This window comes from Enhydra lutris, unplaced genomic scaffold, assembly GCF_002288905.1.
Source record: "Enhydra lutris kenyoni isolate GAN:26980312 unplaced genomic scaffold, ASM228890v2 scaffoldscaffold63, whole genome shotgun sequence".
Taxonomy (NCBI): domain Eukaryota; kingdom Metazoa; phylum Chordata; class Mammalia; order Carnivora; family Mustelidae; genus Enhydra; species Enhydra lutris.
In genome coordinates this window covers 10,010,359-10,036,160 of record NW_019154147.1, presented here as the reverse complement: position 1 = coordinate 10,036,160, position 25,802 = coordinate 10,010,359, and the positions used below count along the sequence as shown (strand labels likewise).

General features: G+C 42.1%; 1 protein-coding gene across 2 annotated transcripts in view; it reads left to right on the top strand.

Annotated features, from left to right (window-relative positions):
- Positions 1-7,654: 7,654 nt before the first annotated feature.
- Positions 7,655-25,802, top strand: part of LOC111158756 (nuclear cap binding subunit 3) — a 34,341-nt gene continuing 16,193 nt past the window's right edge. For both annotated transcript variants that reach the window (XM_022521012.1, XM_022521011.1), the window contains exons 1-6: positions 7,655-7,837; positions 9,751-9,816; positions 11,702-11,807; positions 22,692-22,817; positions 24,753-24,881; positions 25,103-25,179. In XM_022521012.1, coding sequence (XP_022376720.1) covers positions 7,655-7,837; positions 9,751-9,816; positions 11,702-11,807; positions 22,692-22,817; positions 24,753-24,881; positions 25,103-25,179 — 687 coding nt within the window. The remainder of the gene's footprint in view (positions 7,838-9,750; positions 9,817-11,701; positions 11,808-22,691; positions 22,818-24,752; positions 24,882-25,102; positions 25,180-25,802) is intronic.

Here is a 25,802-nt window from a genome sequence, read left to right as displayed (position 1 = left end):
ATGTTTCACAGGGATCCAGGGAGCCCAAGGTCTGGTCCTTGGGAGCCATCACCACTCCTTGTGGGGCGAAAGTCCCATTGGAGCAGCACACAAGTCCCTGCACTACAGGTCCAATGTCTTTACTGTGCCCCTTTGTCCTTGAGCACCGGCATGGGCTTTATGTACCCTGTAGCTCCCTGCTTGTAGTAGGTCCTCCATAGCCACCATGAAAAGAGTCATCAGTGAGGTCAGACAGCCTTGAGCTTGAATCCAAGCTTTCCCATTTAATAGCTGTGTGTGACCTTTGGCAAGCCATTGGAGTCTTGGTTTCCTTGTTGCTAGAATGTGAATAATATCAGCACCTCCTCCGGGGCTTCTTGTGAAGTTAAATGGAGTCCTTGTGCCAAGCATCTGATACAGTACTTGGTATATAGTAAGTACTCAGCAAGTGAGGCCCTTAAAAGAAAAAGAACTTTGTTTCTGGGGCTCTCTGAAACCATGGTCTTAGCGGCCATGGGCTTAGCAATCTTGCATGATTGGTATTTACCTGTCTGTCGAGTTCCCAGCTGGGTGAAAGGAGACCAAGCCAAATGCTATCCAGTATGCTGAACAGTTGTTCCCTCTGAGAAATGGGTACCAAAGCTGTTCTTGCATGTTTCATGGGCAAGGTCCTGGGAAGGTCCCATGAGGGACTGTACCAAGTCTTCTCTAAGAGGGGCACTGGTAGCCAGGCAGAAGTTTCCCAAATACCAAGGCCAGTAAATAGGTCTGTCCCCCCTTCCTCCCCACCATCTCTCACTTCCTCACTGGTCTCCTGGCTTTGGTCCTTGGGACTCTAAGCCATCCTCTTACTGGCTACCAGAGCAATCTTCAGTCACCCACCTGACGATGCGCATCACTCAGACCCATTCCACATTTCTCCAGTTGTCAGTCTGGCATTTGAGGCCCCTGTCATCAGCTCTGCTACCCTCTGGTTGCTCTCCAGACCATGCCCCACACTCCATTCACTCCTTACTCTCCACGACTCTTCAAGCCCACCCACTCCTCTAGAGCACTGCTTTCCCCCATCCCTGCCTCTGTCAAAGTCAGCCCCACATCCAAGGGGCTGGTTCATCCCAAGCATTGCTCACCAAGCCCTGGGCCTGGGTTTGACAGGCCAGATCCTCATGCATAAGAGCTTTTAGGACCATGGGTGCATGATGTCATTTCCCCTCAAGGACAACCACTCTAAGAGGCAAACTGTGGTAGAGAAACTGAGGCCCAAGAAATAGTCTCACTCAGTCACATAGCAAGTCAGGGAAGAGCCAGACTAGAGCCTAGATCCCCTGTCCACCCGCCCCACCCAGGTCTTTGCACATCAGCGGTCAGGAAAATGGAGAACCCTATACAGGGAAAGGACATCTAGGGAAACCAGAGACAGAGGCTGCCTTTCCAAGCCTAACCATACAGGAGAGCTGAGCCCAAGCCAGCGGGGTCCAGCTGGAGGCTAGGGGGCAGTCGGGTTTTTCCTCAGAGGCCCCAGTTACTTACAGAGAATCTTTTTGGGCTCTGAAATCTACAGGCACTTTGGTCTCTGCTCTTCCCAATCCCTATCATCCTATATGGTCTCAGCCTGAAGGAGAAGGGAGGGGGGCTCAAGGCAAATGGGGTTTTTCAATTTTCCAGGAGGTCACCCAGACACATACTGGAACCCATATAAACACCCCATAGATTACTTTGTCTCTCTCGCTCTCTCTCTCTCTCTCTCTCTCTCTCTCTCACACACACACACACACACACACACACACACACACACAAGCCTCCGCTTGGGCAAACAAGCAGGCCTGCCTCCTGGGCCATTGGGACTCTGCCAAAGGAGGCCAGGGGGAGCCATGCAATGGGTGGTGCTGGACCCTGGACCTTGGAGGTCAAATGAGGCTCAGAAGGAGACCAGGAGGGTCTGGGGAAGGGTGTGCCCAGCATCTGGCTGGTAGAACAGTCTCTTGCCTGCAAGGACTCCCTGCACCCCTCCCGCCTCCAGCTAGACTGCATGGCCATGGCTTAAAGGACCATCTCATGTCCGGGTCCCCTCTGTCAAACACACACAGACCTGTATTTTCCCTCTGGGATCTCAGACTCATTTATTTCTCTAGCTAGGATGTCCCAGGGAGCAGTCTCAATCCTTTCATTCTCCAGGGCAGCTGCCAGTCCCCTCCCAGGACAAGCTGACCAGTTTGTCATTAGCCCATCCCAGCTTTGTGGTCGACCTCCCTGCCCTCCCCACTACCTAGCCCCCACTCCCCAATCTCCAAATCACCTCCTCCAGGAAACCTTCCCCGGCCACAGCCCCAGAGACACCCTTGGCACATGGCCTGGTGTCTAGTCCATCTCCTACAAGACTGGGATTCAGGGCCCAGGAATTGCAACCTCACCCACTGACTGATTCACTTTCTTAACCTATATCTGCCCACTGACTGTTCCACCATGATGAAGTCCATTCGAAGAGCATCTCTCAGCTGAATCACAACATGGGGTCTTCCCTCTCTCCACTTGATCCCTTGTAAGGCTCTTCTCTGGCCTGTATCTCACTGACTTTTTCTGGTCCCCTGTTCCTGTTTCCCAGCCGGCAAACTAGTTCAGGCCTCCCCTGTAGCTATAACCCAGATTTCCACCCCTGTGGCTTTCCAAAGGCTACTGCCTCACACTCCTGGGCATATAGGAGGAAGCCCCTCCTGCCTTCTCTCTCAGATGCCCCCTACTCTGACTCCTTCTTTCCTGTTACTGCCTGGCTCACTCTGTCCCATTCCCAGCAAGACAGGTCACTTTCCTAGCCATGGTCCATGCACTTGGCTGATACTGTCTGCATTAAGAGCCTTGTGACACCCCCACCCCACAAACCTTTGGTCTCCTCAAGAGCCTACCTTCCATTGCCTGGACAGGGTTCTATGCCAAAGGAATGGAACTGGAATAATGGGGAACTGCAACACAGGAAGGAGCAGGTTAAGCCTGTATACTTGGTCTCCGCCAGAGTCCAGGGGACCATCACTAAGGCCCTGGAACTTTCACAGAAGAGGATCCCCTTACCCTCAGGTACTCCCATTTCCTTCTTTAAGACAACCTGTCCCAATATCTACCCACCTTCCTGGGAAACCCACCCCAAAGCTGAAGGAAGGCTCCCAGCTCTGGCCTATCCCTCCCATTCCCATTTCAGTCTAAACAGTAGTTATCAAAGTGCCTACAGGAGCTTTGGGAGAAAAACAAAACAAAACAAAAACCCTGATGCCTGGGCTCTACCATCAGAGATTCTGATTTAATTGCTCTGGGATAGTCTGAATGTCAGGATTTATTTTTTAATTAATAGGCTGTATTTCGGAACATTTTAGGTTTATAGAAAAGTTGAGAGGAAAGTACAGAGTTCCCATATACCCTCTCAGCCTCCTCTCCTGCCCCCAAGTTTCCCCGTTAGTAACATCTTGCCTTATTGTGGTGTGTTTGTTAAAACCAATGAGATAGTAAAGACCACAGTGTACTTCAGAGTCCACTCTTTGTGTTGTACATTATGAAAGTTATGTAAGTATGATAAATATAAATAACGTATCACCCTTACAGTTTCATACAGAGTATCTTCACTTCCCCAAGAATCCCCCATGTCCCACCTGTCCATCCCTCCCTCCCCCCAAACCCCACCCTTCACCTACCCTCAACCCCTGTCAACCACTGATCTTTTTACTGTTGCCATACTTTTGCTTTTTCCAGAATGTCATAGAGTTGGAATCATATAGTATGTAATCTTCTCAGCTTCCTCATTGATTTTTAAGTTTTTTCATTATTTTTAATTGAGATGCAATTGACGTGTAATATTCTATAAGTTTAACAACATGTTGATTTGATACATTTGTATTGCAGTATGATTGCCACTGTAGTATTAGCTAACATCTTTGTCTCTTCACATAATTATCATTTCTTCTAGTGGTGGGAACAATTCAGATCTAGTCTCTTAGCAAGTTTTATATTTATAATAATTTTGTTGTCTATAATCACTGCACTGTGTATTACATCCCCAGGACTTATTTATCTACTAGTTACAGGTTATGTATCTTAACCTAGGTGATTTTAATGAACAGTGATGGTCAGTATTGAATAGCCCTGGTCTAGAATTTGGTAAAGGTGGGTGTAGATCTGATGCTCCATGTTTTTAAATTTAACGTGGGCAAAAGTCTCGTTTTCTTTTGATATGCCCATCCATCCATCCATCCATCCATCCATCCATCCATCATTTCAGTATATGTCCAGGGCCTTCTATACCTAGGCACTGAGTTAGACAATCAACTAAATCAACACTGTTCCTCTTCTCATGGCTCTCACAGTCCATTGCCGGAGACAGACATTAATCAAGTTGCCATGCATGTATGTGGATGATTTTAAACTGATATGAGTGATATATAGGAACTATGTTGTGGTGGTGGCTCTCTAAGAGTAGTTGGGAGGTTTCCCAGAGGAAAGGAGATCTGAGCTGAGATCTGAAGTTAAGGAAGAACTAGCTAGGCCAAGGAGGAGGAAAGAAAGCTCGGGAAAGAGACCAACCTGTGCAAGACCCTTGTGGTAGGAGGGAACCTGGTGCTTACCAAGAACTGAGGTGGTGATGTTGGGAGTGAGGAGGTACACAGTACAAAATGAAGCTGGAGAGGAAGGCAGGCCTGGATAATGTGTCCTGAAAAGATCAGTCTGCCTATTGTGTAGAGGAGGGATGAGGGTGGAGAAACCAGAAAAATGGAGAAATCAGTGGGAAGGCCACTGAGTGTCCAGACAAGATAGGATATGATGATGGCTGGGATGGAAAGAAGCAGAGGAATGGTAACCACGAGGATAGAAAGTAGCAGATGGACAAGAGGGATATGTAGGAGAAGACAGGTGCCTTGAGACATTCAAGGGAAGATGTGCAGTAGGCAGACAGACATGTGGTTTGGAGCTCAGAGGAGAGGGGAGATTTGGAGATGGAGATGTGGGCAACCTAGGGGTATATATGGCGGGGGAACTGGAAGCCATGGATATGATAAAATGGCCTAGACACTGAGCATGGGGTGAGAAGAAACAGGGTCTAGGACTGAGTCCTGGACAACTGTTAATATTGGGTAAAGAGGAAAACCCCAAAAAGGCACAGGAGCAGGATCAGCAGGGAAGGTGAAAAAGGAAAACCAAGTGTGGCTTTGTAACAGAAGAGTGTGTGTGGTTTCAAGAACTAGGGAGTGACCATCAACATCTATGATACAGAGTGGTCAAGTCAGATGAAGAAAATGCGGGAAGATAGTCCTTTCAAGAATTTATCTGTGTAGGCGGTTGGGGAACATGAATACAACTCCCTTACCAGGGTCAGCTGCCTCATGAGCTTTCCTTTAACTGTGGAAACTTTTCCTTAACTAACAACCTGCACATGTTCCAACAATAGACATAAACTGAGGGGGCGGGGGGTGTGAGGCATGGGTTGTATGTACCCAATTTAGAACTGCATTAAAGAACATCTCTGAGTAAGCATCACATCCAGTGAGTGGACCATGTTACCAGTCCTCAGGTAGCATTTGATTTCACCTTAGAAGCTTATATTAAGCTTAAGACCAGGCACTGGTCTCCTCAAGGTCACCAACAGTCAACAAACCTCTACACCCAAGCCAGGTTTCACTGAATTTGACACTTGATCACTTCCTTCATGAAACTCTCTCTCCTGTCTCCCTCAGTGTCCCACTCTCCTGGTTTCTCCTGTTAATAAGAAATCATCCAGACTTTGGAAATAGGAAAAAGGAATAGGAGAAAGCCCAGCAGTGATGTCCTCTCAGAGTAGTGTCAGGTGTTATTCAATGTGTCAGTTCCACCTGGGGATCATTGATTTTCTAGGGATGTGTACCTTTGCTTGACTTCTGATTTACTAATGAGTATTTTACAACTCTGTAAGAGTAGAGGCTAATTCATAGGAAACTTATAATGAGTAAATGATTCTTGTCAAATAGCAATGCAAATATTTTCTGTCTGATAAAGGGGAATCCCAAAGGTTGCACTTTCTTGCATTGTAGGGCTCTAACCTTTATTGTCAAGTTCATTTCAGCATTCCTTTGACTGACCAACTCTGTATTCATTCTCAAATTCTCTTATAAATTAGTATTAATATCTTACTGATGTCTACATTAATCAGTGAATAAAAGCTTTGACATGTGTATGTTTTATACTTAAGTCACTTTTTTTTTTTACTTTTTGAAAATTATTCTTACCCCTCTTAATTCTGTTAAGTGGCTTGCCAAAGTCACACATGGTATAAGGGGCAGAGCCAGTCAGTTTGAAACCCAGACATGTGTGATGCTGATTAAGCCCACCCTTGGTTTATAATTATTTATTCCTCCATTAATAGAGCTATTAGGGCCTCTGAGAACCTAGGGTCCCACTTACACCCTCTTCAGATGGGAAGACCAGCCCAGAGAGTGGCCAGATCTAGCCCAAGGTAACACAGGAAGGAAGGTGCAAAATCAGGACTCAAAAGCAAAAACTGACCAGTGGTGCCCTCTGGAAGCCTGTCTTCCTGTCTCTCCCTGTCTCCCAACCAGGATATCAGAAATGTTGCAAGAAACCATGCTCAGGAGTTCACAGTGAACTGAGCCTTGGAGAGTCAGGAAATTTGGATTCAAGCTCTGGGCTTTGTGCAACTCACTACTCTTCTGGAGTCTCAATATTTATGTATTTCAAATGGGCCAATTATTGGGAGACTTGAAAGAGACACCAAGGTTGGCAAGGCAAGGAGACAGTAAACCTACCAATAGGCTAGAAGTGAAGGACCAAGGCTCTGGAGCCTTAAGCTCAGATTCAGGTTTTCTTTCTTAAATAGCCTGTCACCTGGGTACCTAGGTGGCTCATTCACTCAGTTGAGCATCCCACTCTCGATTTCAGCTCAGGGGTCTCGATCTCAGAGTTGTGAGTTTAAGCCCCACATTGGGCTCCATGCTGGAGTCTATAGAAAAATAAAAAATAGGGACGCCTGGGTGGCTCAGTTGGTTAACCGCCTGCGTTCGGTTTGGGTCATGATCCCGGGGTCCTGGGATTTGACCCCTATCAGGTTCCTTCCTCCGTGGGATCCCTGCTTCTCCCTCTGCCTCTGCCTCTGCCTGCTGCTCGCCCTGCTTGTGCGCACTCTCTCGTTCTCTGACAAACAAATAAAGAAAATCTTAAACAATAATAAAAAATAAATAATAGCCTGTCACCTTAGATAAATTTCTATGCCTCAGTTTCCTAATATGTGAAATGGTGCTAGTAATAGCACCTATTCAATAGGGTTGTAAGATATCAAGCAGTCAGAACAGTCACTGACATGTAATGATCATTTAGTAAAGCTGACTTTTATAACATGTTTAATGCTCAAGGCGTACCTATTCTCTAAGTGAAGGAAACATCCATCTCCCCCAGGCCCCGCCCCCTCCGGCAGGCCCCGCCCACGTCCCCCCCTAAGGCCCTCCTCTTCACCAGGCCTCGCTCCAGCTGTCCTGGGTTCCTCCCGCCACCAGGGGGAGGGGGCGCTGAGGGGGAGGGGTGTGGAGCTTCTTGCCGAAGTAGGCGACACTCTAGAGAGCAGCGGCGACTGCTCTGTGGCCAGGGGCGGCGGCGCTCTAGCCGGCGAGTGTACGAGGCGGGTTCTCAGTGGTGCGGCCGGCGGGAGGCTATGGCGGCCGTACGGGGCCTGCGAGTGTCGGTGAAGGCAGAGGCCCCAGCGGGGCCGGCTCTAGGGCTCCCGTCGCCTGAAGCGGACTCTGGTTTGGAGCGTGGCGAGCCGGAGCCCATGGAAGTGGAGGAGGGCGAGCTGGAGATTGTGCCGGTGCGGCGCTCGCTGAAAGAACTGATCCCGGTAGGGGCGGGGGGGCGGGGGCGAGGAGGAGGTCGCCGAGCTACTTCCCCGCTGCGGAGCCGGCCCGCCGGAAAGGGAGACGGCGGGCGCCTGGGCCGGGGGAAGTCAGGGGAAGGGGAAAGGGGAGTGAGCGCTCAGGGCGCGGAGGCGCCAAGCTTGAGGAGAGACGGGGGGCGGGAGAAGGGACGCCGGGGCGCCCGGAAATGGGTGTTGAGGGGGCTGGAGAAGATGGGAGAGACTAAGGGGTATTTGAGGACACTCCCTTTACTGCTTCTTTGAGCCAAGCTGTGCAGGAGTGTGAGCGAGGAGGCGCTGGAGTTGTCTGGGGGCTTGAGATAAAGGCGGGGCCCGGGGCGGGAACGGGAGGAACTGTCGGGTGACGCCTGCATCAGGGTCTCCGTTGGAGCTGCTGTTTGTTAAAATATAACACTCGCGGTTTTTCTTAGAGGGTTGGTCTTGTCAGCAGCCGAAACTCGGTGTTTCTTTTGTGACTTGGGAGTCCTCTTGTCCCCATTCCACTTGATCTGTAGCACCTACACCGTGGCCTCAGCATGTGACCCTTAGTGAGACCAAAACATAAGCAAACCAGCAGTAGTCCTTGGTCCGTCTTTCGTCACATGGGGAGGGGCGGGGAGAGGTGTTTTGCTTTTGGTCTCATGGTCCTATGTCCCGTTCTTAGGGCCGGTCTCAGGCCTGCATGGGTTTTATGTACTTAGTTTCTCATCTAACATGAACTACTTTTTAACCACATGTCAGCAAGTCTGGGTTTTAAACTGAAGTTGTGGGAAAAGGCGAAGAAGATAGGATCACTAAAGATAGCAAATGATGACTCTGGTAACAACAAATAACATAGTGGCATTTTACCATTTACTACATTATGTTGTTTAAATTTCACTGCAGCTGTGAAGTAGATATTATTCCTTTAGTGCAATATGGAGTTATTGCATCCCCCACTAGGTGCCAGGCATAATCCTAGGCACCTGATCAAGGTCAAGATCAAACTGCCTCGGGAGTTTGTTTTAGTAAGAGGACACAAATACAGAATTTCTAATAGTGGTAAATGCTGTGAAGAAGGTAAAACAAGTTAATGGGACAGAGAGTGCAGAAAACAGGGTAAGTGTGCAGAGCCAGAAACCAAATGGGATAGGATGGTCAGGGAAGTCCTCTGATAGTGACATTTAAGATGAAGCCTGAGTGACAAAAAGGAGCCAACCAAGTGCAGGTTTGGAAGAAAGTATTTCCAGCAGGAACAACAGTAGGTGCAAAGAATCCGAGATGGGAACAAAATTGTTTTGTTGGAGAAATGTAAAGTTCTGTAGAGCAAATGGGAGAGCAGTTAAGGAGGTCAGGAAGGTAGGCAGATACCATGGAGGAAACCCAAGCCCAGAGAGGCCAAAGGAGTTGTACAGTGGCAAGTAATTAGTGAATCTCAGAGCTGTGACTTCGGTCTTTGGCTTCCAAATCCCATCCTCTTCATTGCACTGTGCTATGTTTTCCCAGGAGGTCTAGATGAGTCTGGACTTTCTGTATTTTGGTAGACTTGTGCTCCACCTGGTGGCCTTACATGATGGATTTGTTTTGTGTGTGGCTGGGGAGATGAGTGAGTGTGCCTTACTTAACTTGGACATTTTTCATGAAAGCCTGTATTTTCATTTACATAAATACCTTCAGCAAATGGACTTAGTTAAGGTTTGGGACAGGGTCTGATCTAGATAAGACTACTTCTTAGAGTGGTTGATTGTGCATTACCTGGTGTTACAGAGACAGGCTTCCTCATGAATAAAGGGTTGCCAGGGTGAGGAAAGATTGCTGAAAGGAATGACTATCCAAAAGGAATCTGTTACAGGGCTGTCTTTTATCACAAGTTTTTCTTCAGTTCCTGTTAGCATTTTTCACTCTTCCCCTCGTGTTAGGACACAAGCAGAAGGTATGAAAACAAGGCTGGCAGCTTTATCACCGGAATTGATGTCACCTCCAAGGTAAGACAGACCATAAATTATTTATTCATTTTGATAAGCTGGTGAACTTAATGAACTTGGTCCGTAGGATTTGTGAAACAGCAGTTATTCTTTACCTCCTTTTTTCTTTTGTTGCTTCATTAAGGCCTTTTTTAATTTAAATTTTGTATTACACAATAATGTCTTCATGCATCCTAAAAACATAGAGGCAGCATTTGTGTTCTTACATTTATGAAAAGATAAAATCCATGTACCTAGTTGCCTGTGCTTAGCCATATTTAAGAAAAAGTTCTTCACTGGGGATGCTTTTTTTATGTTACCTCAGCTCTTTAAAAATGTGTTTTTAAATACTGTTTTTAATGCTATTTCCACTTTAAATGAGACAGAACATGAAAAGTACCTGGCATATAGTAGGCTGATAGTAAATGTCTTTATTCTTTACTGATTGCAGGCTTAGAAAAATAGGATGTCCTGATTGTGTGGCTGTCTAAACTTTGAAAGCCAAGTCAGCTGAATTACTCTCAGTACCTGGGAGTATTGCCTTTTTTCTAGTGACTGCTATTACTAGGTTACCAGCTTTCCCATAACTCTTTACAGAGCCTAACCTATTGTTTTCCTTATTATAAACAGTCAGGATACATTTGTTGCTTTAATTGGTGGTATCCAACTTAAACATTCATTCTGATTTTAATGTGTGCAATTAAGTTTAGAACAGAATTTTGAATTATAATTGAGTAATGTTTAGCTATATTGGGTGCATAAAAACAAAAATAAATATGTCATGCTTACCTTTTTGTATTTTATCGGGTCTCATTCTCAGATTGCTTAAAAGCCAAAAGAAAGAACTAGTTATCTTTTAGACAGGCAATGAAATAGAATAAAGTGAAGATATTTTCTTTTTTTTTTTTTTGAAGATATTTTCTTACTGTAATTGAAAAAGAAGTAGATTGTTCTGTTTACTTTTGTACAGTTAGCCATTATGCGAAACATGTATGAGGGAAAGGGTGGTAGCCCCAGAACTGGGACTTAAGTTGTTACTAAGGAAAGCTAGATTTGTTGTTTGCACTGGGAAGACTTTCAGTGAAGAAAATTAGCATAACTGTTGGGAAATAACAAAGTGTTGCTGCTTTACCAATCCCCACAAGCTTTCTTGTAGTCAGACCTTCAATTAGTGTGGCAAAGTCAGTGTACAATTAGTGAAGAGTTCCTAAGAGCTATCAGAAACCCATAGTTGGACCTGGACTTATTTTAGCTCTTGGAGAAAAACTTATGAAGCTGATTATTTTTTCAGGGAAGTATCTGTGCTTCTTGTCACTTAAAGATGAAAACCGGCAATTCCATGGACACAAGCCTAGAATAGAGGAGAGAGTTTTTTTGCTTCAAAATTATTTTTAAACAGGGAAAACGCTTTAGGAAGTGGACTGCTCAGGCAGACATAATGTGATAGATGTGATTACCATGCACACAGATGATGTGAAATGGGGGTGGTGGTGGGGCTTCTAGAAATAGTACTGAGATCAGAAGATCTGCACCCCCACCACCAGCCAGAGTATCTCCAGCAAACCTTTTTACTTTTTTGTATCTCAGTTTCTACACCTGGAAGATTGGAGTGAGATTGTTTAGTTGTAATTTGTTTGCATGATTGCTAATAATCAGTAAAATGTCAGAGAACCAAAACATTCATTACTCATTGAATCATGAAGATTATTACAAATTATAGCAGTATTAGTATATGCTCTGCCAGTCATTGACTGAATATCCATTTCTCTGCAAAAATTATTAAAGGCACAGTGTTGGTTATTTCTTCTGATTTACTTTAGGATTGTCACTGAAGCATTGTGTTGCATTTATGATTTAACTTTCCTCCTCCATGTGTCACTTCTTTGGCCTTTTCTGTACCTCCTAGGAAGCAATTGAAAAGAAAGAACAGCGAGCCAAGCGCTTCCACTTTCGATCAGAAGTAAATCTTGCCCAAAGAAATGTAGCCTTGGACCGAGACATGATGAAGAAAGGTACAATGTGTTGGGGGTATTTTTCTGCATTTTCCCAGAGAATGGGTTTTCCCTGCCATGGCCTTGTGCTTCTGGCCTTCCAAACACTCTGAAGAGAAGGGACTTGCCAAACCTCCATTTCTGAGTGATGTGTTTAAAGTTGAGCTGCTGGGGTATCTGGGTGGCTCAGTCCGTTAAGCATTTGCCTTCAGCTCAGGTCATAATCCCAGAGTCCATGATTAAGCCCCACATCAGGCTCCCTGCTCAGCAGGGAATCTGCTTCTCTCCTCTGCCCCTCACCCCACTCTCATGCTCTCTTTCTCTCTCAAATAAATAAATAAAATCTTAAAAAAAGAAAAAAATGAAGTTGAGCTGCTGCTAGCTGTGTCTTAGATGCTATAGCTGGAAGAGAGATCATCTTGTCAGAAAGCCCAGAGATGATTACCCGGTTAGTGGCAGAGCTGAGATTGGAACCTGTACTTCTACAGAATCTTACTCATTTTCTGCTTTTATACTGGAAGTGTCAACTTTTCTTTGCCTGTAAAAGTGTGGGATGTCTGGGTGGCACAGTTGGTTAAATATCCGACTCTTGGTTTTGGCTTAGGTCATGTTCTCATCTGGTCAGGAGATCGAGCCTCATGTTGGGCTCTATGCTCATTACAGTCTGCTTAAGTCTTTCTCCTCCTTCTGCCCCTCCCCCCCACATGCTTGTTCATGCACACTCATTCTCCCTCAAATAAATAAATGAATCTTTAAAAAAAATGTAATGGAAGTGTATCACACTGATGGTTTTTTTTTAAGGGGAGTCAGAGGAATACTGGGACTTTAGGGGAAAGCCATTAATATTTGTGTGATTTTTGTGTTTTATTAAGGTAAATATTTTGCTTTCTAGAGCTCACCCTGAGGTATATATAGTAATCTGCCCTAGTCTTCAAAAGCAATTTATAAAAAAGGAAAAATTAATACTTTTTCAATTCACAGCCCATATTATTCCACTCTAATATAAATGCATCAATACAAATGGTCTCCTTCTCTAGTATTTGCAAATTTGGGTATTTGAAGGGCTTAATAGGCATCCCTCTAAATGCATGTTAAAGGTCTCTGCTTTGATGTGTGAGTTTCTCTTGTTGGGAGCTTGCTGTCTTACCAGGCACTACGTTAATTAGCACATTACACATTTGTTTCTTAATCATTTCTCACAACAACTCTATGAGGAATATATTTTTATCCCTATTCTACAAAGAAAGAAAGAGGCTCAAAGAAATTTAATAAATGCCCAGGGTTACACAACTAGTACAAGTAGAGTCAGGATTTGAACCCCGGTTTTCTGACTCTAAAGCCTTGCCCTTAATTACTTTGCTCTTTTGCCTTATAGTATGTATATGATACCATAAACCCAAACCTCCTCAGTCCATCCCACTGGATAGAGTAGTTTGGATACACACTCAGCTCTGGATGCTGCTTTACTCTTTTTCTGCATCATGAGTTCAAGTTGGAAATATGACCTTGGTTCCTGTGCAGGCTGGGTTTCCAGGCATCTGCTTGAGTGGATTTCTGTTTTAGGAAAACAGAACAGCTGTGCAGCTTGGCATTCATGTCTGTACAGTCTGGGCTCAGGTAGACCTCTGAGGCCTCTTAGAACTCCACCTTTAAACACCATAGTTTTACCACAGCTGTTTACTTCTAGTCCTGTGAACATTTCTTGTGATATCCTTTTTTTTTTTTTTAAGATTTTATTTATTTGTCAGAAAGGGAAAGCGAGCAAGCGTGCACACAATTCAGGGGGGAGCTGCAGGCAGAGGGAGAAGCAGCTCCCCACTGAGCAGGGAGCCCCATGTGGGACTTGCTTTCGGGACCTTGGAATCATGACCTGAGCCGAAAGCAGATCCTTAACTAACTGAGCCACCCAGGTGTCCCATCTTGTGACATCTTGCTCTGATCTTATTCATGCCTTTCAGTCGGGTGATTAGCCCTTCCTGTCATCCCATGCTTTATCATGTTTGGATGTCACTTCCTCCATAAAGCATCCCTAATCACCCACTCAAATTTCTCTCCTACTTCTGTTGGAACTCTTTAGCATGCTAAGCCCTCCTGGAATTCAGTCTCAGTTTCTTTGTGAATGTGGGCAGATTATTGAACCTTTTTAGGTCTCAGTCTCCTTGTTTATAAAGTGGGAAAATGATACCTACCTGAAAAGGATCACTTTTCAGAGTTAAGTTTTAATTTAAAAAAAAAAAAAAAAGTTTTGTTTTGCTTTTCTGGTTTTTTTTTTTTTTTTTGGAAGAGCAAACCTGATTTCGTGGTTCTAAAGATACTTCTAAAAAGCAATAGATCTACCTCAATGTCCGCTAGAGCAAGTTGCTCATTACAACATGATTCTCATGTAGGAGGGAGCACCACCTAGGATAGCATTGCTGAACTCTGGAGAACTCTGGTGCTTATCCATATCAGTTTAAATTAGAATGGGGGGTGGGTTGTAAAGGTCCCAGAGATAGTTCTTTCTTTTGTGTCTCCCCTAGTAATTCTACTGTATAGTCAGGATCGAGAGCCTTTACTCTTATGGTTAAGAGCCCGGGTTCTGAAACCTAACCTGTCACTTTCTAGTTCTTTGACCTCGGGCAAGTTATTTAGCCTCTAAACCTGAGTTTCCTTATTTGGAAAGGCAGATTAACAGTAATTTTTATATGGTTATTGAGAGGCTTTACTAAAATGTTACAGTTCTTAGGATGACATATATAGTAAGTGCCCAATAAATGTTGTAATTATCTAATGTACTCCATCTCAGGCAATCATCTAAGTGGCCTAGCCTCTTGGGAGAATGGGGACGTTGGAATAAGTATCTTGACTCCTGCAGCTCCACCAGGTGTCAAGTTATTTTTCCTCCTCTTCCTCCCTTTCCTCTCCCCCACCTTCTTCTTCTTCTTACTCCTCTTCATTCCAATAATAATAAAAGATACCACTTGATAAATGCTTATTATGTGCTGGTCACTCTGCTATGTGGTTAACTTATCCTTTGATGAATGCTGTGAGAGAACAGTATTCATCGTTTGTTTTACTGATGAGGAAACTAAGGTGCTGAGTTTGAGAAGCTCACTCAGATCCCACAGCTAGGTAAGTAGCAAGACTGGAATTTGAAGGCTGGTCTGACGGAGGCCTGTGTTCTGTGACCTTTCTGCCAGCATTCAGGGACATAATTTGGGATATATTGCACTAGACCATTCTGCATCAGGAGTTCTTGCTACTCTTGAGTGATTCGGTGTCAAGCAGCTTTAGTCTCCTTATCTCCAAGATCAAAGCTCTCATGTTTGGAAGGGACTTAGAGGTTATCTAGACCCAACCTCCTACCCAGTGCTGCAGGCCTTTTGGCAAGATTCTCAGTGCTCTTTTGACCTTTGCCTGAACATTTCCTAGTGGTGGCGCAAGAACTGTTTATGAAGTGGTCAGTCTTATATTTGGATAAGACCTTGTATTGAGCAGAAATTGCTTTCTAGTAATTTCTGTTAGTTACTTTGTGACTCTTAGAACAACATTAAGTCCTTTCCTCATTCACACAGTAAACCTTCTGGTGAGGGAATTGGCAGGCTGTGCCCTAAACTCTCTTTATGTGACATGACTTTCTGGTCTCCTTCCTCTAGACTCTTTCCAGTCTCAAAATGCCCTACATAAGGGGAGGTGTAGATTCCAGACATGGTTGGATTCTGGGGAGTGTGGCAGGACTGTTACTGTAGTCTCTGTCCTACCTATTTCATAGTGTTGTATTAATCTTCTAGTGTGCCTGAGCACCCAGGGCTTTTCCCCAGGGATCAAGAGTCTTCCCATCTTGTACTTGAAACATTTTTTAAGAATTACCTTTTTATTTATCCTTACCAATTTACATCTTGGTGATTTCAAGACTGTTTCAGCCTATTGTGTTGATTTTATCATAACTACCTTTAAACATTTTAGCTATACCTAATCTACACTTTGGTATACATGGCTTCTGCATCTGCATCTGTTGGTAAATCTTAAACAAGATAATCCTGATGTTAGTTGTTTAGATTTTTATGTTTATTACATTCATTCTCTTACATTAGTCATTAGTAACTTACTGTTTATCTTCCATGTTTGTTCTTTGGCAGGTTGTGCTCCCCTAAACTCTGCTGCCTTTTCTTTTTTGGGGATCACCTCTCATACTTTGAGTTATTATATTTAGTGTATTCCAAAGTTTTTGATCATTTTATTTTTATTTTTTTTTAGGATTTTATTTATTTATTTCAGAGAGCGAGAGAGAAGGAGAGTCAGGCTCCGCAGGGAGCCCAACACACAGGGCTCTATTCTAGAACCCTGGGATCATGACCTGAGCCCAAGGCAGATGCTTAACTGACTGTGAGCCACTCAGGTCCCCGAAGTTTTTAATCAAAGGCCTTGGAATTGACTACTTTTTCTCTGGATTTTCAGAAATCTGCTTTCCTAAAAACCTGAGTTTTGTGTCCTACTATCTGTCATTCTTTGTCTTCAAGTCAAAGATGATTCCCTCACCACCTTGCTTTTAAGTTAGTACTCAGTAAATGTCTAGTCCTCATTCCCCAGTGCATGTTTTCAGTGCCACATCAGCAATTAGCCCTTTCTCATTGGTTGGACATAAATCTAGGTGCCTTTTTTGTTGTTTTATTTTAGGCAGTGACACCAACAAGGTGAGGAAGTATTGAGCATCCTTTTTTTGGCAGTCTTCCATCAAATCTTGAACTTAACAAAGTTTCCATCTCCAGTGGATCTTGCTGCTGTCGTTGTCAGTCAGCTTGGTTCTCTTTTGAGAATGAACCTTTTTTATCCTCCAGCTGACTGAGAGTAGTTTTTGTCTGGCTTTTGCATCCCTTTTTTATATCTTTACCTGCTTCTTTTGACCAAGATTGTCCATTGCCCATTTCTAGATTTTTATGTCATTCTCTCTTCTTCAAAATATAAACATCTGAGCCTAGAAGCTTTGTTCCTTCTACTCTTTTCCTTTTGTTTGTAAACTATTTTTTCATTATAGGGTTTTTAAAAAATGTTTTAATGTTTTGACAGAACAGTGCTGTGATATTCTTGATACTTATTTTTGTCATTTTTTTTTTTGTTTGGTCTTTATTTTCTTTGCTTATCTCATTTATGACTAAATCCTTGTTATCAGATCAGCAAGTCTCCTACAAGATATTTTCTCCCAGGTTTGTCATTGCCCGTTCCCATATAGCTCTGAGGATCACTCAGTCTGTTCCCACTGCTGGGCCACTGCTCTCCCTGTTATTTGTTACCTTTTTCAGAACTGTGACTTTACATCCCATGGGATTTTTTTCTTCCAAAGTCCTGATTTAGCTAGAAGAACTAAGAAGGCTCCTATCCAATGTAGACAGCCATCTCAGTTGTATTTGGGCTCTGTTCACCATTGAACTGCTGGTCACTAATAATGACTTGCCAGGGCTCATAAGTCTTGATGGTATCTCTGTCTTCATGAATCTGGCTGGCAGGAAAACGCTCACCTGATTTAGTCTGACCATACTTATATGGTTTCTAATTAAACCTATCTTTCACTCTTCAAAATGACAAGTATTTAAACATTTTTTTATCTGAACGTGTTCACGTACTTTTAAGTAAATATGTAAATACTTTTAAGTTCATTAGTTTTGCTTTTGTTTTGAGTTTTTTTCAAAGATTTATTTATTTATTTATTGAGAGAAAGAAAGAGCACGTGCAAGCAGGGAAAGAGCAGAGGGAGAGGAGAGAGAGAATTCCAAGCAGACTCCCTGCTGAGCATGGAACCTGACATGGGGGCTGGACCCCATGACACATGAGGTCATGACCTGAGCTGAAATCAGTAGTTGGGGATGCTTAACCGTCTCAGCTACCCAGGTGCCCCTAGGTTCATTTGTTTTAGATAGATATATGAAAACGTACTTGAGAGTAATGAACATTGAATTCTTAACAAAATTACTTCAGAGAAAGGAGGGAGAGAAGGGATGTGGAGGAGTTACACAGGCCTGTTTTGTATGTAATGTTTTATTTGCCTCAAGTCTTTTGAAGAAATTAATTGTAAAGTTAGGTGGTGGATACGCAGGTATTTAAAAAAATGAACTGAAGTATTTAGTAAAAAAAATAAAAATAACACAATCCTGGTAAGGCTGAGGTTCTTTTTTTAGAGGATCTGACCTTTATTTATTTTTTTTCATTATGATACTTGTACTCTTTTTTTTTTTTTAAGATTTTATTTATTTATTTGACAGAGAAATCACAAGCGGGCAGAGAGGCAGGCAGAGAGAGAGGGGGAAGCAGGCTCCCCGCTGAGCAGAGAGCCCAACGCGGGGCTCGATCCCAGGACCCTGAGATCACGACCCAAGCCGAAGGCAGAGGTTTAACCCACTGAGCCACCCAGGCGCCCCGATACTTGTACTCTTTAATCCTTATCACCTATTTCACTCATCCCTCCACCCCATCCGATCTGGTAACCATTAAGTGTCTGTTTCTCGGTTTGTCTATCTCTTCTTTTTCCTTTGCTTGTTTCTTTTGTTTCTTAAATTCCACATATGACTGAGATTGTATGGTGTTTGTCTTTCTCTGACTGACTTCTTTCACTCAGCATTATACTCTAGCTCTATCCATGTTGTTGCAAATGGCAAGATTTCATTCTTTTTTATGACAGTAATCCTGTGTGTGTGTGTGTGTGTATACACCACATTTTTAATAAAGATTTATTTATTTATTTGAGAGAGAGAGGGAGAGCATGAGCAGGAGGGGCAGAGGGAAAAAGAGAGAGAAGCAGACTCCACACAGAGCCCCACACACAGCTCGAGCCCACTACCCAGAGACCATGACCCAAGCCAAAACCAAGACTTGCTCAACTGCGCCACCCAGGCACGCCTGTATACACCACATCTTTCTTGTCCATTCATCTGTCAGTGGACAGTTAGGCTGCTTCCTTAATTTGTCTATTATTAATAATGTTGCATGTATCCCTTTGGATTTGTGTTTTTGTTTTTTGGGGGTAAATGCCAATATTGTGATTATAGGATTGTATAGCACTTTTATTTTTTTATTTATTTATTTGACAGAGGGAGAGATCACAAGTAGGCAGAGAGGCAGGCAGAGAGAGAGAGAGAGGAGGAAGAAGCAGGCTCCCCGCTGAGCAGAGAGCCCAATCTGAGCCGAAGGCAGAGGCTTTAACCCACTGAGCCACCCAGGTGCCCCATGTAGGGCACTTTTATTTTTAACTTTTTGAGGAATCATCATACTGTTTTCCACCGTGGCTGCACCAGTTTGCATTCCCACAAAACAGTGCAAGAAGGTTCCTTTTCCTCCACATCCTAGTCAACTCTTACTGTTTCTTGTGTTTTTGATTTTAGCCATACTGACAGGTGTGAAGTGATACTTCATTGTAGTTTTGATTTGCATTTCCCTGATGATGAGTGATGTTGAGCATCTTTTCGTGTGTCTGTTGGCCGTCTGGATGTCTTCTTTGGAGAAATGTCTGTTCATGTCTCCTGTCCTTTTTATTTTAAGTTTTACTTTTAATTCCAGTGTTTCAGATGTACAATATAGTGATTCAGCAATTCTATACATGACCTTGTGGTCATCACAAGTCCACTCCTTAATCCCCATCACCTCTTAAACCCATCCACTGTGCCCTCCTCCCCTCTGTAACCATCAGTTTGTTCTCTGTAATTAAGAGTCTGTTTCTTGGGGCTCTTGGTTGGCTCAGTGGGTTAAGCCTCTGCCTTCCACTCGGGTCATGGTCTCAGGGTCCTGGGATTCAGCCGCACAGTGGGCTCTCTGCTCAGCAGGGAGCCTGCTTCCCTCTCTGTCTCTGCCTACCATATGCCTGCTTGTGATCTCTCTCGCTCTCTGTCTAATAAATAAATAAAATCTTAAAAAAAAAAAGAGTCTGTTTCTTGATTTGTCTCTCTTTTATTTTTTTCCATTCTTTGTTTTGTTTCTAAAATTCCACATTCAGATGGTATTTGTCTTTCTCTGAGTGACTTATTTCGCTTAGCATTAAAAAATATGGAAGGCTCCACAAATTTACATGTCATCCTTGCTTGGGGCCATGCTCATCTTCTCGGTATCATTCCAATTTTAGTATACGTGCAGCTGAAGCAAACACTTATGCCCATTCTTAAATGGGATTATTCATTTTTTGGATGTTGAGTTTTATTAATTTCTTTATATATTTTGTGTACTAACCCTTTATCAAGTATGTCTTTTGCAAGTATCTTTTCCCATTCAGTAGGTTGCCTTTAAGTTTTATTGATTGTTTCCTTTGCTCTGCAGAAACTTTTATTTTGATGTACTCCCAGTAGTTTATTTTTGCTTTTATTTTCTTTGCCTTGTGAGATATATGTAGAAAAATGTTGCAGCAGTCGATGTCAGGGATACTACTGCCTGTACTCTCTTCAAGGATTTTTATGGATTCAGGTCTCACACTTAGGTGTTTAATCCATTTTGAATTTATTTTTGTGTATGGTCAAAGAAAGTGGTCCAGTTTCATTCTTTTGCATGTGGCTGTCCAGTTTTCCTGATGCCATTTGTTGAAGAGACTCTTTTTTTTTTTCCATTGTATTCACTCATCCTTTGTTAAAGATTAATTGACCATATAATTATAAGTTTATGTCTGGTTTTTGTCTTTTGTTCCATTGATCTTTGTGTCAGTTTTTATGTCAGTACCATACTGTTTTAGTTACAACTGCTTTGTAATATGAGTTGAACTCTGGAATTGTGATACTTGCATTTTGTTTTTCTTTTTCAAGATTGTTTTGGATATTCGAGATCTTTTGTGGTTCCATACAAATCTTAGTATCGTTCGTTTTAATTGTATGAAAAATGCTGTTGGCATTTTGGTAGGGATTGCATTAAATCTGTAGATTGCTTTGGGTAATATAGGTATTTTAATAATACTTGTTCTTCCAACCCATGAGCATGGAATGTCTCTCCATTTCTTTGCATCAACTTAAATTTCCATCATTGGTGTTTCAGGTCTTTCATTAGGTTCCTTTTTTTTTTTTTTTAAAGATTTTATTTATTTATTTGAGAGAGAGAGTATGAGAAGGGGGAGGGTCAGACGGAGAAGCAGACTCCCTGACAAGCAGGGAGCCCAATGCGGGACTTGATCCCAGGACTCCAGGATCATGACCTGAGCTGACGGCCGTCACTTAACCAACTGAGCCACCCAGGCGCCCCATTAGGTTCCTTTTTGACAATAGCCTTCAACCTTTCTTCCTCCCTAGAGGTAGTAACTGTTATCAGTATGAATTGTACCTAGGCCTTTTTTTAGGTATTTGTATACACAAATACGTACCCTTAGAAAACGTATGGTGGCATTTCTATTTTATTTTTGTAATGTCATCATATTATACAGGAATACCTCATTTTATTGCACTTTGCAGATACTGCCTTTTTTTTTTTTTTTTTTTTTTTTTTTAAAACAAATTGAAGGTTTGTGGAAACACTGTTGATCAGGTCTGTTGGTGCCATTTTTCCACATCAAATCTCTGTCACGTTTTGGTAATTATTACAATATTTCAAACTTTGTCAGTATTATTGTATTTGGTATGGTGATTTGTGATCAGTATCTTTGATGTTAACAATTGCAATTATTTTGAGGTGCTACAAACCACTCTTATAAGATGGATAACTTAATCGACAAATGTGCTTGTTCTGACTGCTCCAACAACTGGCCAGTCTCCCGTTTCTCTCCCTTTCCTTGGGTCCCCATTTCCTGAAACAAAACAATATTGAAATTAGGCCAGTTAATAATCCTACAACAGCCTGTAAGTGTTCAAGTGAAAAGAGGGTCCATGTCTCTCACTTTAAATCAAAAGCTAGAGGTAATTAAGCTTAGTGAGGAAGATATATCAAAAGCCAAGATAGGCCAAAAGCTAGGCTTCTAGTGCCAAAGAGCCAGGTTGTGAATGCAAAGGAAAAGTTTTTCTCAAAGAAATTAAAAGTGCTACTCCAGTGAACACACGAATGATAAGAAGTGAAACGGTGCTGATATGGAGAAAGCTTTGTGGTCTGCATAGATCAAACCAGCCCATTCCCTTAAGCCAAAGCCTAATCCAGAGCAAGACCCTGACTCTTCTGTGAAGGCTGGGAGAGGTGAGGAAGCTGCAGAAGAAAAGTTTGAAGCTAGCAGAGGTTGGATCATGAAGTTTAAGGAAAGAAGCCATCCATCTCTATAACCTAAAAAGCACAAGGTAAAACAGCAAGCATGTAGAAGCTGCAGCAGACTATCCAGAAGATCTAGCCAATTAATGAAGGTGGCTGTACTAAACAACAGATGGGCAGTGAAATCTCGTGTTCTGTTTCCCATGTGCACTTTCCTGATACTGGTGAGATCAACCATCTTCTCATATGTTTATTGGCCTTTTGTATTTCCTTTCGTGTGAAATGTGTGCTCATGTTCATTTTTATTTTGGGCTATCATTTTATTATTGATTTGTAGGATTTCTTTACTCTAGTTTCATACTTTGCTTTATATTCAGGAGCATCGTCTCTTCCGAATTGTCTTGGCTATTGCACATCTCTATTTGACATACATTCTAAAATTACAGAATTAGCTTGTCAGGTTGAAGGAGTAACCCTGTTGAATTTGGTATTGCTTTAATTACTACAGGTTAATTTGGGGAGAGGTATCATCTTTTTAGCAATACCATTTGTTTAATCTTTCTCAGCCTAATATACCTTTCTGAATTAGATCATTTGTTTAATGCTTTTGCTCTGTGATAAAAATTAAAATAGCATACCTTATTGTCATATCTTTCTCTTGAAATAATTGTCATCTCTTCTAGCACATTTCTTTTCTAAATACAGGTTATCTGAACTGTTACAAAGGGCTGCTGGTGGGATGTGCAGTAGCAGGTGAGAAAATTCTATCATCTTTTTTTTGTCTTGTTTTTCTAGCAATCCCCAAAGTGAGACTGGAGACAATCTACATTTGTGGAGTAGATGAGATGAGTACCCAGGATATCTTTTCCTATTTTAAAGAATATCCTCCTGCTCACATTGAATGGTTGGATGATACCTCCTGTAAGTACACTCAAGTTTTTTGTTGTTTTTGCCATCTCAGATGGTGAATATTTGTGATTGAGACTACTGTCTGTTCCCTAACCTCTGCCTTTAGCCTAGGGGAGAAAGAATGCCCATTGATGAGAATCACAGTGCCTTAGCTAGTCTGCCAGATCATATTCCATGAGTATTTCAAGTCAGCTCAGATGTGATGACCAGGAATCTAGGAGGTTGGTTGCTGGCCTCTGAGTCTTGTGTACATGATTGAGGCCTCTTTAATTCCCACAATTTCCCAACAAAGGGGTGGATCCAACTATATAGGCTTGGGGCTCTGTGTTCAGGGCTTTAGATTTTGTCATTGCACCTTCCCATATTGGTCTTCACAGGCCTGGGTCTGCCTTAGTATCTGATCTAGACCTAAACTGGAACTTCTGATACTGTATGAAACCTCTCATCTCTGCTTGCTTTGAAACTTCACCTGCTTGAACTAGCTATTATTTTTACTTGCATCCCTACTCCCAAGTCTGATAGGACCTGTGGTAACCACTCTGCTGGCTTCTTGTCTTAATTCACTTCTAGTCTGGCTTTGCTTACTGCCAGCTTGCTGACCTGCTAGGCTGTACCTTGAATAGCTGCCTGGTTTTCCATGCCGCTTTTTTTTTTTTGAAGACGTTGATTCAGCATTGAAAGAAGAAACATGACAGAATTGAAGAGTTTTCTCCGTTTTTCCTTTTGCTTAACTTACACTACCTAAATCAAGGGTTGGCAAACTTTTTTTTATAAAGGGCTAGACAATAAATATTTTAGGCTTAGCAGGCCATACAGTCTTTGTTTTGTTATGTCTATTCAGCTCTGCTATTGTAGCATGAAAGCAGCCATAGACAGTATGTTACTGAATGAGCCTGTCTGCTTTCCACAGATTTTTTTTTAATAAAAAATATGTTGGATGTGTAGTTTATTATTTATTTATTTGTAGTTAGGTATGTATTTATGTGTAGTTTATTATTATTTATTTAATTAATTATACCTACATAAAGCTACATTTTAATACATAATTAATTATACCTACATTAAATATAAATAAATAAATGAATAGGTGGTGGGCTGGATCTCCTTTGCTAACTCCTGATCTATGTTACTAAAACTGTAGCTAAGGGATATTAGAATCAGAGAGACCCTTTAGACTTACCCATTTTTACTAACTCATGTTGAACATCAGAACTGAGAAACAGAGAAGGAAAATTGTTTGCCCAAGGCCACATCACGTGTTTGTAACAAAAGTGAGAATCTGTAGATCTTCATATCTGAAACTGAGAATGTAAAGGTAACTTTAGTTTGAGAAATACTGCTTTAAATAAAATTAAGTAGATTCATTTTCTATAAGACTTCTCAACATCTTTTTCTTGCTAAATTCTCTTGCTTAAAGAAGCAGATTAAATTAGTTGCTACAAAGCCAAGTGGCTGTCATGGCTCCACTGTATATATTCCACGGATACCATCATCACCCACACTTTACAGTAGGAAACAATCATTTGGCATGTCTGAATGACAAGGTACAGCAGACCACTTCCCTGAAGAGGGCAGTAGTATAAAGGCTAATCCAAATTTATTTGACAGTGGTCTTCTTGTTATCATCATCATCATCATCATCACAAGAATACTAACACTACATAATACTTACTGAGTCAGGCATTTTTAATATACAGAACCCTATTTTCATGGAATACAGTTATTTTGTGGAACCTAGTTTGGGAATGCAGCTCTAGGCTAATTTCATCAAAGAGGTTTTACTGCCACTTTCTGTACTGCTTTCATGAGTTGGTTCATACATTTACTGATACTGATCTGTAGCTAGATGAGGCCATAGCAATGACTATGTTGCAGTCTCTGTTTAAAAAAAAAAAGAAATTTACCATATGTGTATGATGTAATGTTTTATTTTACATTTTGTTTTAGGCAATGTGGTTTGGCTGGATGAAATGACAGCCACACGAGCTCTTATCAATATGAGCTCTCTGCCAGCCCTGGAGAAGCTAAGAACCAGGGATGCCAATGAGGACAGGTCATCTGAGAAAAGTAAAAAAGGTAACAACACAAAGGAGGGGCTTTAGGGCTGAAAGTCTTGTTCTTTACACCATTGGTTTGGGTTTCTCTGCAAAGCATTATATAGTATCTCATTGTCAGTTATTTCTAAGATAAGCTGTGATGCTTTGGATCATCAGTATATAGGAGAAGATAATGGATTTCTAAGTTACGTGAGATGGTGTTATGTTAAGTTTCATCTTGTCCCTTATATTGTATTTTAGACAAGCAGGAGGACAGTTCAGATGATGATGAGGCTGAAGAAGGAGAAGTTGAAGATGAGAACTCAAGTGATATAGAGGTTAGTAATAGGGCAAAGATATAAACAAGGTTATAGTGTAAAAAAAAACTGTTTACTTTCTTTTATTTAAGGCTTAAGGACTTACTAAGTTGTGTTCTTCCTTTGATTGAACCTTTTGAGATGATATCAGGCTCCTGGCCTTTAAATTCTTATGGCTGTAATGAGTGACTTTTCCTGAAATCTTAGAATAGTACTCATTCTTCTGTATAAAAGAAAATGGTTTTATTGAGAAATACTATGAGGTGTTACCTAATCAATAAAATTAAGAAAAAACAAATGACAGAATATTTCCTAATGGGGCATGTGCTGTTATTAAATACATTAAATATGTTATTAAATACATTAAAGTGTATTCATTTAAAAAATATTTATTGAGACCTACTATATACCAAATTCTAGGTCCTGTGGATATAGCATCAAACCAATGTCCTTCCCTCTTAGAACATACATTCTAGGGGTGCCTGGGTGGCTCAGTGGGTTAAAGCCTCTGCCTTTGGCTCAGGTCATGATCTCAGGGTCCTGGGATCGAGCCCCACATTGGGCTCTCTGCTCAGCGGGGAGCCTGCTTCCCTCTCTCTCTATCTCTCTGCCTGCTTGTGATCTCTGTCTGTCAAATAAATAAA